The following is a 16,246-nucleotide window of genomic DNA, read 5'->3' on the forward strand; positions in this document are numbered from 1 at the left end:
AGGTCAGTTTTAACCAGATAGATACCCGGTTAGTAACGGTAAATACTTTGTTTATTTGCATCTGCCTCATGGTCGCGGCACACTTGCTTCGTAATACACTATGATAGTTGCAAGAAATGTATTGTAAAGTACTTTTTGTGTCTTTCTTGTGTTAACCATAGGCATGTATGCATGAATGAGTAAGTAACAAAAGAGAAGGATCTGTTTCCACGGTTCCCTTGGGGACTAGAGGGTCATGTTCGAGGTTGTCAAAATCACCTACTACTCTGGGAAGGTTAGGAGTTCAAGTGAGGCACTGTGAGCTGGGATTTAGGCTGTAAGGTACTGATGTTGTAGAGAGACTCAGTCCCTACGTTCTAATGTTCTGTCGCCTTTCAGTCTCTACATTCTATTGTCCTGTTGTCTTAAAACACAGTTCTGCTTTACCAGTAGAATCCCTGCAACAAGGGAATTAGAGTAAAAAGACAGGCCCATTCTGAACTTAAGGAGACCTTAATTGAAGAACAGGAAAAATTAGCTTGGCTTAGTGAGAGGCTCAGCAGATTTAATCATAAAGAACATATAGTGGGGTCCCAAAGTGAACAAGATAAGGCAGGTAGGCTCCTAGCAAAGTTGGCCAATCTGAATAGAGCGGGTCCCCTATATCGGACCTTCGGAATGCTCAAGGAATGATAGTCTATAAGCAAATTAACATCAATGAGTGATTTAAAAAAAAAAATAATGACACTTTATTTAAGGTCTCAGAGGAAACAGACCTGCAGACGCTACAGAGTTATACCGAGGATAAAGGGCTACAAGCTTTAACACAAGCAAAAATAAAGCACTTGGCAGGAAAATCAAAGAAGGGACGGTAAAGAATACGGTGAAGGAAATCATAGAGGGTATAGTATCAGGATAAGATGAACTACCCAGTGAGTTCTATACCACATATCTAGATCTACTGGTAACAGTGTTAATGTAAATGTATAACACTGTGAGAAAGAAACACAGACTACTGCCATCGGCATTGGACGTCATCATGGTGCTGCTCCCTAAGCAAGGGAGGGAGGGAGGGATGTGTTACAGCCAGCTTCTTATAGGCCATTATAAATTCGTAACACATATTAAAGTGCTGAGCAAGGTACTGGCTGACAGATGTCTCTCTCACATACCAACTTTGATACAAACTGGTCAAAATGGGTTAATCCCAAGGCGGAATACAACATAAGGCTGATACAAGACTTAGACTCTCCAACACATATGCATCCCACGCCAATAATACTTTCTATAGATATTCAAAGGGACTCTGAATTCTAGCAATTGGATTTCCTGCATGTGTATTGGGAAAGATGGGGCTGGAGTCAATTATTATATACAAACACAGTGCCCAGAGTCAAAATAGGACAGTTTTTATACACAGAATATGTGGCAGAGTGGAGAACCTGACATGGATCCCCATTATCCCCACTACTGTTTCAACAGTAGTAGAAACTTTAGCAAGCTTAGTCCAGAGGGAAAGGGCGTTCAGGGGCATCACTACTAGAGAGACAACACATCTCATCTCATTCTATCTGAACGGGACAAACAGCAGGGGACTGATGGGCAATGGGAGCACTAAAGAAATTTGGGATAGTATCAGGACTTAGGGTGAACTGGAGTAAATGTCAAGTGTTCCTAATGAAGCAAGACTAGTTACGCGAGAAAACACAGGTCCTGGTGGAAGTTCTGAAATAGGAACGAAATATAAAATATCTAGGGGTACAAACAAATAGATCTAAATCTAATTTACTGGGATCATTAAAACAGCTGTTGCAGCTACGAGGGAAACCGCTGCCTTCTGGAAGATGCTACTGCTGTCAGTGGCAGAAAGACTAGACCTGGTAAAAATAGTATTCTTGCTGCAGTTGCTGTATTACTTTGTCACTCTTCCATATACTATAGCTGACATGCCATGCCACAACTCACAGCAATATTAGAAATATTACTTAAACCTAAAGGAGGAACCATAAGGATTGGGGTCTACCACCGGTCCAATTGCAGTCTCAAAACTGTTGCTGGAGAGTCTGTATTCTGTCGACAATTTCTTTAGTGCTCCCATTGCCCCACAGTCCTCTGCTGTTCTTCCCATTTATATAGAAGAACAGTATCTACGTACAATGAGATTAGGTGTGTTGTCTCTCCAGTAGTGATGCCCATGAATGCCCTTCCCCACTTTTTGTTCCAGTTTCAGGTTCTCCATGACCAAGGAAAGGAGTTCTCCACAGAGTACTCAGAAGATTGCTATGCATCCAGAGCTGGTGTCTGTATGATAGCCAGCTTCCCAGGGGTGAATTAGCCCTTTCTGGATGAGATGTGTACCTGGCCTGAAGTGCCTGAATTCCCGCCTGCCTGCTTAGAAGAGAAGGGACCCTGCCAACCCTACAGGACTAATGACTTCCAATAGAAGAGATGTGAAGCAAGATCCCGAAGCTGGTGGGGCTTCCAGAATAGGAGAACTGCAGAGAGTGAGCTGTGTACTCTGTTGTCAACAGAATACAGACTCTCCAGCAACAGTTCCCAGACTGCAATTGGATCGGTGGCAGACCCCAATCCCTATCTCACTCCGAGCTGATGGTTGTGATGGATGCAATACTACTGGATTAGGGAGGTCTTTTAGTGGAGATGGAGATCATAGGATTCTGGTCTCAAGCGGAAACCCGCCTCCACATCAACTTATTGGAGTTGCAGTTCATTCGCTTGGCAATGAAACCGTTCCTCCCGACCATAAGGTGGGAAACGGGTACAGGTTCTCACCGACAACATGACCACCATGTGGTACTGCAACAAACAGGGTGTGGTGAGGTCCTGGGTCCAATATTAAGAGGCTCCGAGCCTCTGGAAGGGGCTGGACGGTCAAAGTGGCTCCCTGATCGCACTGAAGCTGCCAGGATCTTCAACCACCGGGCTGGATGAACTCAGCCAACATTGCCTAGTTGATACAGAATCATGTTTACACTCTGAGGTGGTACAGGGAATCTACCGGCAAAGGAAGAACCCTGTCTCGAACCTTTTGCCACAATGAGACCGCGCAGTGTTCAGACTTTAGCATGCTGGAGTTCTCATGGCCACTCTCTCTCAGAGACGTCTTTCATCTGGATTGGAACTCAGGACTCCTGTACATCTTCCAGCTTGTATCTCTCCTGCCCAGAGTTCTAAAGATCAGGCATGCCCAGGCCCAAGTAATCCTAGTTGCTCTGGACTGGGTGAGTAGACTGTAGTATCTGGAACTTCTAGCCATGGGCAGCTGTACTTGATCTGGCTGTCCCTTACGGAGGACCGCCTGTCGCCGCAGCTGGGCAAGGTCCTGCACCTGAGCCTAGATAATTTACACCTCCATGCATGAAGACTGAGTGGCTGCAGTTAATGGCTTTCAGTCTTGCTACCAAAATTATGGGTGTCATGCTGGGAGACAGGTGTCCCTCCACCAAAACTGTTTATGCGGGACACTAGGAGATGTTTTTTGTATGGTGTTTCTCCAGCAACATTCAGCCTTTGCTGGCACAGTTAGCTGACTTACTGTTATTTTGTCTTTCTTTAGCCCAGCAGTGCCTTGCTATGACAACAGTTAAAAGTTATATGTCGGCCCTTTCATCTTTTTTATTTCTACCTGATCAGCCATCTCTTTTCAAATCGGACGTTGTGATTCGTTTCTTGAGAGGGCTGATTCATATATTCCCATCAACAAAGTTTGTGATACCGTAATTGGACCTAAATTCAGGATGTGAACGGCAGAGCAATAATACATGTGAGGGAGCAATTTGTGATGCTTCAATGGGACGTTAATTTAGGAAGTGAACCATGGCTGGACAGGGAACACAAAGGAGCCCTGGCAATTTTGTCAGCCCAGCCACGGGAGGGATAAGGGGGGGTAAGTGTGAAGCACCACTGCTTTTGTTACCGGTGGTCAATATTGCAGCACCGCTGCAAAACAGGCCCCCAATAAAAAAAATCAGTCTCCATTGAAGCAGAACCGACTCCCACCTCTCCAGCCTCCCGGGGAATCGCCTGATGCCCGCTATAGCCCTGATGTGAACGGAAGAGCAATAATACATGTGAGGGAGCTTGAGATGTGTGTGTAAAGGAAAACAGTCTTTGACTGAAGATGATGGACTGCTACCATTGCTACACATACAAAAATTGTTAGATCCCCTTCCCTTCATTATATGTAATATTGTTTTTAAGACTTACACAGACAATAAGCCGATAGGGCCTGATACACACTCCCCTCCAAGTTTGAAGTACAAGAAACACGCCTTCCTTAGTTGGCGGAGAGAATCTGCAAAATAAAATAAAATTAATTCAATAAGCTACTCAAATACTGAAGGTTGGGGCAGAAAGAAACATTCTACATACTGTCTGTTACTGGAAGCTCTGTGAATGGTATGTTTAGACAAGTAATTTGGTTCTGGCCATTAATTTCCTAATGCTGATAGGCAAATAAACAATTTTAGGTTTCGGTCTTCAGTGCAGTTCTCTCCCAAAGTTAATGGTACCAATACTTTAAAATATAGGTTATGTGGGCTTTTGCTATATATGGAGCAGCATTTATTGCAACCTACGTCATGAATATTGATGAGGTGGGTCCATTTGCAACCCACTGGGAAGTGCAAAATGTGTCTGAGACACATTAGAATATCGCATTTTGTGACTTCCTGATTGCGAGTTGCAAAAAGTCGCAATTTGGAACTCGCAAAATTAAGCGGTCATACATGTGGTCCTAAGTTCCCTATTTTCGTAATTTGTGAAGTTTGCAAAGTTTTCCGGTTAAGTCTGCTTTGCCGGCATAATGTTAGAATATTTTCCCTGCATCGTCAGATCGTTTGTATAACGAACAAACACACCCAAGATGCAAAGTGGACTCTGACTTTCAGGTGATTCACAGCCCCCCCTACCCCCTCTCGCCAAAGAAGGCAGGAAATCCTCACACTCCAACAAGTCTTCAATCACTACTGGGGACTGTCCAAATGCACTGCATCCACAAAACTAAGAATGGCGGAGTCAGCTGTTGCACATTTACCGGTTTTATATCTTTTTCCACATAGAAAATATCTGATTTAGAACTACACATGGGCTAATTGCACTATGAAGGCTGGAAATCCTCATACTCCTACAAGCCTTCAATCACTACTGGGGACTGTCACAAAATGCACTGCATCCACAGAACTAAGAATGGGGGAGTCAGCTGTTGCACATGTACCTGTTTTATGTCTTTCTCCACATAGAAAACTTCTGATTTAGAACTACACATGAGCTAATTGCACTATTCACCAAAACAGTGTTATCTGCCTAATTGCAAATGTATTGCATCTTATTTTGTACCAAGCATTTATATATGTTGTTAAAGACCTGCCTAGAAGCCCTAAAAAACACATATATAAAAGTATAACATAGCAAAAGCAAACTGTATGTAAAAGTGCTTCTACGTAACATGTGGTTTCGGTGTGGGCTGCAGTGACTACTATCAGGAGACCCTCTCTTTGTTACCGGGTGTTGTCTGGACAGACAGGTCATAATAGACATGCAGGTTGGCAGACAGGCTACAGGTAGCAATCTAAAGCCTGTATGGGCAGTGGCTAAGTATTAGCAATAGTAAATGAAGTTAGGTCAGTTACTGCTGAATCAGAATATCTTGGGCCCATCACTGAAAGCTTTTTAGTTCTAGCTAGACAATGTAGCTGTCACACAACTCTCCAATAGTACTTCAGACAGGAGCTTTGGATCCCCCCACATGTTGGCAGCCAGAAGTATGTTTTAAATGGGCAACATTTGTGTGCTTCTATGGAAAAAACTACTTCTTGTGCATGCAGTATTGTCTATATTGTGTATTTATCCATAGCTTGAAATTTCAGGGACACACACACACATGCAACACTGTAGTGCTGTTCTTTTCTATGAGTCTTATACAGCGCATAGCTACCGAAGGCTTTCAAGAGCTGGAAAAGTCAACATACTCAGTGGCTGTAAGGCAAGACATATCACTATGATGTCACATTTTCAGGGCCTTGCAGAATGAGGGCTCATTGGAAGTCAGGCGTAACTCAAGGGGAAGAGTGTTCCAAGGTTTGGGGCCAGATAGGAAGATGAACGCCCACCCCAACGAGATTTTCTAAATTTGGGGACCTGCAATACGTGTGCTGATGATAATCTGAGAGACCTTCCAGGGATGTAGGAAGTAGCAAGCGATCTTAATAGGCCAGGACCTTTCTTATGATGTGACTTATACAGAATGCAGAGGGCCTTAAACTGGACCCTCTGCTCGATTGCAAGCGAGTATAGGTCCTTTAGGGCCCTTTCTGCGGATTGATGTCTAGGGACATTCATAAGAAGCTGAATAGCAGCATTCTGCATGGTCTGCAGCCTCTTTATCACATAACGAGGTGAGCCGAAGAAAAGAGTATTGCCATTGTCAAGGTGGGAGATAATGAGCCTAAGTCTTGTCCTCGTTTAAGCTTCAGTTTGCAGCTAGCCATCCATCTGTCCACCTCTTGAAGACAAGGACCCAGGTTGAGGTGCCTGGAGCTGAGAGCGAGGTAGATGGAAATCTCCCCCGAAGTTAAAGTGTCTTAGATAACTGGATAGTTCACAATGTTTGTTTTTCTCTGGCAGCAGCACAGATGGGAGGAGGACAGTCATAAGGAGTCAATTGCAGTCCCATCCCCGCCCTTTCAATCATTACCAGACATTTTGAGATTAAAAGTGGTATGAGATGCCAAGGGCCATATTTTCTGTAATAAGATCTGCTTTTGTTCAATGAAAATCTTCCCGAGCTACTAATATAATCAGTATTTTAACAGAGACCACATCAGACAAGAATACATTAGTGGCCACCTCACGCAAGAATATCAGCAGTGATCACCTCAGTGAATCAGACAGGATTGCCAGAAGAAATGTAAAAAAGGCTTTATCAATATGGAGCGCCTCTAACCTGGTAATACATAGCTGCCACGTATCAAGGTGATTATAAGTCTCCCAACACTGCATGACTTATCAAATATCAGCTTTAAACAGAACAGAGCTTAAAGCATATTTTTAAAGCGCATGTTCACCCTGAAGGTTATCTTGGCACATAAATAACATGTTTGTTGAACCCATCTTTGTGTTTGGAATGTTTGACTTGGAAATTCAACCATTTTTCTCCAAGACTCAACTTATGAGTTCTGAAAATACACAAATTTTCATCTCAAATGATTTAAAATTTTGGTATACATATGCTATATTATTTCAAATAAGCAAAAGCTTTTAAATTATTAGGCTGGGGTGGACACAGTGGAGCTACCAACAAGTAGCTGGAGGGCTACCAGTAGTCAACAAACTACTTTTTTGTGATGCCTGGGCTATAATAATCTACATGGATTTTTAAGTCTGGCTTGAAAAGCCAGAGTAACTTCCACCTGAACCTATGTGATAAACAAAAAAGAGTTTTTAGAGTACTATTGAGAGGGGGCTGAGGCTCCACACTTGAGTACAGGATTTGATTGGGATGGATTTGTGTGCTTCCACAAAAAAATTAGCTTGCATTACACTTTTTGGCTTGCTGCAAAGCTTATACTTAGTACAGCAGGACTGAGTTGGTTATGGGGGGCCTGCCAATGACCATGGTTATATGTTGAATCTGTTTATTATCATAGAGCAACATTTCGCTTAGATTTTTATGCTCAGCTAATAATGACCTCCTGAATTTAAGAAAGCTGGAACGGATGGTAAAGCCTTCTATGTGAATGCGGCCAGTCTCTGAAATAGTCTGCTGATTACGCTCTGTTTCATCAGCTACCTTTGTATCTGTATGAAAGCCATGAAAACTGGCTTTATAACCTCTAGGTTTCTGCACGTGTCAGGGTTCTATTTCTGACAGCTAGCACCAGGATGCCTTACCAGGTGACAGTTCATGCTGTATGAGCATATACATTAAAAGTTATGACATATTTTAGTAAAGGTTAAAAGCATGGCATAATAATTATGAAAAGCATATGTTAAAGTAAGTAGGCATTTAAGTGTGGATTGTTTTTGATTTATATTAAAGCCTATTTTGTTACATGGAATCTCTTACAGTTCCATAGTAGACAAAGGTTTTGGTGTTGGTTACACTGTGTGACAAACCGGGGATTGTTACTACACTGTGCTAAAGCCTGTAGCATATTGTTACATGGAATTTCACAGATTAACAAAGCAGGCAATGGTTTTAGTGTTAGGTAATCCACCCAAACAAACAGTGGGGATTGGAGATGAGCACTACAATAATACTGGTCATGGTATCTTAGGTGTTATGATATTTTGCTTAACCAACTGTAATTTTGCATACATTTGTACTTTTATAACTGCATCCTGGATGGTTGCCTTGTGGAAAGCTTACGCTCGGTGCAGTAGACTTTAGTTGCGTATGATGACAAGCCAATGATAAAGGATATAGGTCTGATTGTTTATAAAGAAACATTATCATATAGGCAGTAGGCCTGGCAAATTGATTGTGAAAAGCATATGTTAAAAGTCAACAGGCATTAATGGGTGGATTAGTACTACTGTGTATTAAACCCTATAGATAGGTATTTAGTTACATGGCATCTCACAGGATACCATAGTATGCTGGTGCTGGTTACCCCCTCTGACAAACAGTGAGTGTAGAAGATTTGTACTGTTAGAATCCTTGTTAGGCCCTCTCAGGAGCTATAGTATTTTGATTTGCCACCTGTATACTCTGTCAATTTATGACGGTATCCCTTATAGTTGACTTTTGTGAAAGGTTAAGCTCAGAGCAGTAGGCCTCAGTTGGCTACGGTGACAAGGTAATCATAATAGCTAGCGGCCTGATTGGTAAACAAAGGAAAATATTTCAGATCTGTATCTGTTTATTATAACATGTTATGGTAAATGCAGTAGGGCTGACATTGATTGTGAAAAGCATACATTAATAGGTATTCAAGGGTGGATTGGTATTTCTGTCTTAAAGCCTACAGAATACCTTTCTAGGGAAGGATTTTGGCATTGGTTACCACCTCTGATAAACCCTAGAGGGAAATAATTTGCACTGCAATGATTCTTGCTAAAATCTCTTCTTAGCTGTCTCATCATGAGTGCAAAGATGAGTGACAGAATGCATATATGATGAATTTTCAAGTGCCGAAACCCATCAATGACAGGATAGGATCTTTGTACTCTGGCAGGACTTTTGTAGTGCTGAAAGCGCTGCAGATGCTTTATTGCACTAACCCTAAAAGTGCATCGGTGTGACCTCAAGGGGGCGTTTTACCATTCAAATAATGGAAGCTTGTGTGCCCGCGCCATACTGCAAATGCTTGTGCAGAGGCAAAGAGGCCCTCACGAAGTGCACTGACTGTGTGCCCCTATTGAGGTGGTGCAGTTAGTGCGATGGCTTGAAGGTGGTAAATGGGGTAACTGGGAACCCCAACGCATCTCTCTGTAGGTGGATACAGTTACTCACTGCACCCTCCTTCATAGAATCTCCTTTATAGAATTTAAAAAATTGCGTCCGGTTGCTGCCTGCCAAATAAAACAGACAGTTGCTTTGTCTTTCACTGTTCCATGTGCAGGTTTGGGGTTGCACATGCTTTGGGAACACATCATTGTTAGTAGTACGATGCACCTGGTGCACAGACTTAACTGTGCACCCCTGACCAGAATGGGACCGTGTGCCATATTCAAAATATGCCCCCTGATGGCCTACCAGCTATGATGTCACATTCTTGTTGGTTCATGTGAATTGGTGATGGGAAATTGTAATTACTTTGGATGTGAACTAGAAGTGAAAAAACCTATGGATCTTAGGGCAGATCTGTGCCTCTGAAAGGCCATCACAGCTCAGGCAGTGTGATTTACAAGTACGGCTTCAGCCCGACATGCAACAAATCTGACCTACACTACCAGCCACTGAAAAAAAACGAAACAGAAGCAAAATAGCATAACAGACAAGACACAGGAATGAATTATAACTCCGTCTGAGACTGTCTAATTGGTGTGACTTTATCGAGACAAACCCAGAGGTAAGTCTACTCCTGATAGACTTAGACATACTTTGGCCAGTATGTGAGGTTGTCTGCATCCACCCTGACAGTGATAGCACCCCTCCACATGTAGCAAGCCAGGGCTACCAGAGCCTAAGACCAGTATGGTTATGTTTGATCTGTTCTCCTGCCAAGAGAGCTTCAGGTACCTTCATGAGCTGTGAAGCAACAAACACTCCAATCAGGCCACTGTGACTATCACTTCCATCAGATACTGGACAAAACCTATTCTTCTGGTCTTGTGGCAGAAGAAAAAAGAGGAATAAGTGGCCTAAGGAGTCAACTCTCATTAGGTGAAATTTATGCTCCGAATTTTTTTTCAGAATTAACTTTCACACTAATTTCACAGTGACAAACATGGCACACTTTTTTCATCTGATGGTTGACACTTTGACTCATGTTCTGTAGTGTCTTTTGTGTTTGGACCCTAAATGTTCACCAGGTGAGGTTCACAGTGTTTCCAACCTAAGCTGGCACACCTGTGAAAAGCTCAATTGCTGGCAGAGGCCAAACAATTAGAAATGGAGGAACAGAAACAGTTAACCACACTGGGCAGAAAGAATGATGATGTAAGATTACAGCCCAATACTCAACCTTGCTTGCCATTTGTTACATATTTTATAACATTGGTCTACGAGGATTCACTCAGGAAACCAAGAGCCTTATCTAGAGTTTGGCAGATTGGATACTCCATCAAAAACAAGGTGGATATCTTGTCTGCTGCATTACAAGTACCATACGCTATAATGCACTTGTAATTCAGCCGATGAAATATCCATCCCATTTGTAAATGAAGGTCCCAAATGGCAGAGATTAAATAAGGTCACAAGTCTAAGTGCTTCTATGCATTTGCTTCTAAAACCCATGCAGCTACTGCAAGAAGAGAAACTTTTCTTCAAACCCAGGTTTCTGCTGGCGTAAACATCAGCCCTGCGATTTTTTCATTTTACACAAAATATTCCAGCATGAGACCATACTCTTGTCTTCAGCAGTTTACTGTTTTTCTTGCCACCGCTATCTACTGTAGGTCATAGTGTGCCGCAATAATTGTTCTGCTTTAGCGCCAAACAAAACTGATCTGTTAAAATTTACAGAGCTGGTATGTTTGGGGGCCTGCAATTATCACAGCTTCTGACACTACAAGCATGGAAAGCTGCCACAGTCCTGAGCTTTATGGTAGAGCTATATCAACACTTAAGACAAACTTATGTCATAAAGGAAAGGTGCAAATACACTCATTGTTCTCTAATGTATCCCATACGGAAAGAAATGTAGGCTTCCCCATATTAAATAGAGAAGGTATTTTCAAGTTATACCTACCGTCAGTAGAAGCAAAGAGTTCATAAAGAGCCTGAGCAAGGACATTAACGACAAAAGAATGAGATTTCTTTCTTGACCAGTTGAATTCCTTTTTAGCCTGTGAAACAAAGCAGAGTTTTCAGTATTTTTATTCTCATTAATAGGCTAGAGGGAAAGGTTTCTTACATATAATATTCCAATGGGCAGGACTATTCAATGCTTAAGATTTCACTGGATTTCCGCAGTGAAGGAGAACTATAGATCTGCCCTAGTGTCAATACAACCCTGTTATCATGTGTTAACACTATCTGAAAGCTTGGATTAAAAATGTTAGCAACAGTACAATATTCTCCTACATCTTTCCAGAGTACTATATTCATCTGTGTTACTTTGCACATTTGTGTTTCTACCTCATAAGCATACATATATGTATGTCATTCTGATCTCTTTTATATTTTCCTGCTACAATACTTAATCAGGAGCTCAAATAAAATCAGTATAACAAAGAAACATGCAACTATGAAATCAAAACAAATCCTCTGACACATTTTATACTTCCTCCACACATTATATCCAACAGTATGTAGATTAAACAGCAGGTAATATAAGTAACCTGAATACACACTCATTCAAACTGGATTGCTAGCACACAACCCTTGTGTCTGCCCCAAAAGAAATAAATCAGCGTTTGTTGGGTGGCCTTGTGTGAGTGACATGCAAGATGAAAACTAGCCCCATGCACCAGACCTGCACAAGAACTGTGTCCACCATAGGGATTACTGGAAGAAGAGAAAATGTGCAAGAAATGCTTCCCTCGAAACAATGAAAAGGAAACGATCAGAAAGGTTCTGGGACCGAATCTGTATGGATTTGTCCTTTTACGCATTAGTAAAAAACATATGTTTTTTTTTTGTTGTGAGGTTAGTCAGAGGCTACTTTATTTCCTTTAAACTCAAACAAGTTTTGCGTTTCTGAAGTCATAAATCACAGGTTCCACAGGGCTGTGGCCAAGATGGCAGACGCATCGAATGCTACCTAAACAAGCTCCATGTTTGGCCTGGTTAAAATCCTGAATCCCGGCGACATCTGTCCATTAGCGAGCCCCTTCCGAGCCGCCCGGCTCTAGTGCACACCCCAGCAGTGTGGATTTGCCATTCAACCCTGGGGGACGCCTCGCAGCTGAAAGGTCTAGAGTGTGGACGGTCTCACCTTATAAGGGCACCCAAATGAGACCGGAGTGGTCCTGCAGCATGTTGGGCAGCGGCCGGTGAGCGGCTGATGGGAGACCGGTCAGTGAACCCCGACACCGCTCTTTTGGGTGGGGGGCCTTGCTAGCAGAGAAGCGGCCTTATTGGTACGAGTTGCCGAGCCCCTGGAACAATTGTGCCCTTCAGGTGGTGAGCTGGCGGTAACAAAATCCCGGTGCGCATATACTGTCCTGGGCTTACCTGGATATGCCTTGCTGCAGTGAGGCTGCTGTGCACTTTCTTCCCCACCAGTGGCGACCTGAGGTACGGCGGCTGACTGCGGCCTGCTTTGAAGAGGAACGTTCATCGCAAGGTGGGGCTGGAGGAGCTTGCGCTAACGTAGATGAGCTGCGCTGCTACTTAAGTCCCCAGCGCCCGTGAGAACTGTTGTGAGCTCGCTGGCTGCCCTCAGTGGCCTTGGACACGCTGACGAGGCCTGGAAACGGGAAGCAGCCCCTGTGACTTTTGAGTGGGGCCAAGGCCTAGAGATTGGGGAGAGGCTTGTCTCCCTAGATACCAACTGCACAGTGGGAAGGCGATATGGCAGTGGAGGCCCTAGGGTGTGCCCGAGGACACCACTAAGGAGTTGCACCTTGGGCAGGCCACTGGTACATTATTATGGTCTTGGGAACTGAGATTATGACAGGTTGGAGTACCGGCATTGTCCTGTTATAGCATCATGCGATCTTGTGGATGCCAGAGAACAGCCAGGGAGCTGCTACCCGCTGCTAGGATACAACGGTGAGTGAAGTGGTGGTGGGTTGCCCCCTTTCCTTCCTTACATCTCCTCTGTGTTGGGGACACCTTGCATGCTCTGCGGAGTCGGGTTTCACCTAAGATGCGCCATCATAGGGACTGGACCTGTGCCACGGCAATGTTGCCTGCCTGACAGATGCCCAGACGCTGTGCTTCCCAATGATCTAAAGGTGTCGTACCACACTAACTGGGTCACTGAACACTTCTCTGCTGCCCAGTCCCCCTGAAGTGCTGGACTCGACCTACACCTTTCAATCTCATCTTATAAAGTGCATTAGCAAGTCCCCCTGGTACCCGATCTGGTAAAATATCATATTTTTAAATCAGATGCGAGATCTGTAAATATTCCAAGAATCCGGGCTTCTCCAGGTTCCCACATCTGGCTACCACCTGTTCCCAGGACATAAAGGTTTGAGCTATAAAAAAACTACCCAGCTCGAAAAAACCGTTGTCCTTCCATCTTGTTAAAAGGCGAGAGTGCATCTGCAGCCCTAAAAATCTACTTTCTTCGAGATTTAGAAAAATGTAGCCAGAAGAATTAATTTGTTTAAAAAAGCATAAAAGGCGTTTGGAGAAGTCGCATAATGTCTTATACCGGGATTTCTTTGGCAGTTTGGTTGTTTTAAGAAAAACAGATAGTTGTGTTCCAGACTCACTAAGCATTTTTTCATAGAAATTTTTTTCTGTCAAATCGTTACTAACAAGTAGATGGGCAATTGTGTCCAGTAAGGCAGCCTCATAATAGATTTGGATATTAGGTAGAGCCAATCCTCCCTGATCTATTTCTAGTTGTAGTGTGGGGAGCTTGACTCTAGAAATCTTATTATTCCATATAAATTCTCTGAACATTGAATCGATTTCTTTAAAAAACTTAACATTTATCTTAAGAGGGACATTGATAAATAAGAAATTTAATAAGGGTAGTATAGACATTTTTAAAAGCCCAACCCGGCCTATCAAATTCAATGGTATAATAGACCACTTATCCAATAAGCTTTTGATCTTACATTTCGTTGTCGTATAATTCAGGCTAAAAAGTTGATCAACTTGGTTGGAAACATATATGCCTAAATACCTTATTGGGTCTGTTTTTAGCGCCTGGGGTTTTACATTCGGGGGTAAAAAGTTATAATCATTATTCAATAACAACATTTCTGTTTTGTTTTGATTTATTTTATAACCCCCTATTTGTTCAAATCTTCTAAACTCCGCTAGTACCATGCTCCAGTTCATTTCATCCGGATACAAATACAAAATTATGTCATCTGCAAATAATTTCATTTTTGGCATCCCATCAAAGGGCGCTCTAATTAAAAGATTATCCCTAATTCTACATGCCAATGGCTCTATAAAAAATGTAAACAAAATGGGTGACAGAGGGCATCCCCCCCTCGTTTTATTTCTATTTCCCCAATTGATTCACCATTAATAATCAGCCTGGCGTGAGCTCCTTGATATATATTCTTGAGCATTTTTATAATTTGACTAGGGAACCCAAACTTTGATAAACCGATAAAAAGAGCTTCCCAATTCACTAAATCGAATGCTTTTTCGGCATCGACCATCGTGATAAAAGTGGGTAATTTATTTACAGTGACAAAATCTAAGGTCTGAATTAAAAACCGGGTATTCGTTGACATAGATCTACCTAAAATAAACCCAGTCTGATCCGGATGAATTAAAGCTTGTGCTATAGGTGTAAAGCGCTGTGCCCAAATTTTCATTAATATTTTAAAATCTGCATTCAGAAGGCTGATTGGTCTATAAGAGTTAACATCTTTTTCACTCTTTCCCTTTTTAACAAAGCTGATCAAGATAGACTCCTTAAAAGTAATGGGAACCTTCCCATCCTGCTTAATATAAGTAAATATTTTTCTTAGAAAGGGAGTTAGTGTCTTCTTAAAAGTTTTATACAGCTCAATCGGGAGCCCATCCGCTCCACAAGCTTTTGCCCCTGGAATTAATCCTATGGCCTTTTCTATTTCCTCTATGGATATATCCATGTGGAGCTGTTCTACCATTTCTCTTGTAAGACTGGGTACCTCGACCTCCTCATAAAATTGATTAATCTGGTCTACTCCAACCTGGTATTGGGTTGCATATAATTTAGTATAATGTTCCAAGAATGTTTGTGCAATCTCTCCTTTTTCAGTTAAAAGGCCATTATTTCTAGGGTCAAAGATTTCAGTGATCATTGCTGACTCTTGCTTAGTTTTAGTAGAGCTAGCAAGCATTTTACAGATCAACTGGTTTTCTTCATATACCCGTTGCTGGTAAGCTCTAGAACAAGCTATCTCTTCCATGATAAAAAATTATTTTAATTCATATTTAACTTTGATGAGATGCCTTTTATCCTCCTCTAACGCCACAGACCGATTATTTACTGCCTTTGTTGCCTTTTCGACGTTCTGTTGAAGATTATTGATTTTTTCTCTCCTCTGTTTCGTTTTAGCGGCGGAGTAGGCTATTATTTGGCCCCTTAAGGCAGCCTTGAACACGCCACATACAGAGAATATATCTGCCGTGTTCTCATTTCTGTTAAAAAATTCCTCGATCCATTCCCCCGTATTATTCACCCACTGAATGTCTTGCAAGAGGAGCCGATCCATCTGCCACTTGGATCTTGGTTTCACCTCCTCATTAATTCTTATCTCTACTTTGATTAGGGAGTGATCCGAAAAAGGGTTTGTCAATATTTCTGTATTATTATACCCCAATGATTTAGTTATTAAGAAAAAGTCAATTCTTGATGCTGTGTTATACTTATTAGAGTAACAGGTATACTCCATCTTAAGGGGATTAGCGTCACGCCAAGGATCTATTAAAACATGTTCTGCTATTAAGCCTTCTATCACTTTTTTGGTTTGGGGTTTCAGCTCTTTTTTTTTCCTATTTGAGGTATCCTTTTTT

General features: G+C 42.2%; 1 protein-coding gene across 1 annotated transcript in view; it reads right to left on the reverse strand.

Moving 5' to 3' along the window:
• SQLE (squalene epoxidase) overlaps window positions 1-16,246 on the reverse strand; it is a 158,272-nt gene that overhangs the window by 39,571 nt on the left and 102,455 nt on the right. Inside the window, exons 9-10 of the mRNA XM_085604966.1 lie at window positions 11,355-11,451; window positions 4,207-4,294 (exon numbers count right to left, since the gene is read on the reverse strand). Of these exons, the coding sequence (XP_085461092.1) occupies window positions 4,207-4,294; window positions 11,355-11,451 (185 nt within the window). The remainder of the gene's footprint in view (window positions 1-4,206; window positions 4,295-11,354; window positions 11,452-16,246) is intronic.

Source organism: Triturus cristatus, chromosome 5_1, assembly GCF_964204655.1.
Source record: "Triturus cristatus chromosome 5_1, aTriCri1.1, whole genome shotgun sequence".
Classification (NCBI taxonomy): Eukaryota; Metazoa; Chordata; class Amphibia; order Caudata; family Salamandridae; genus Triturus; species Triturus cristatus.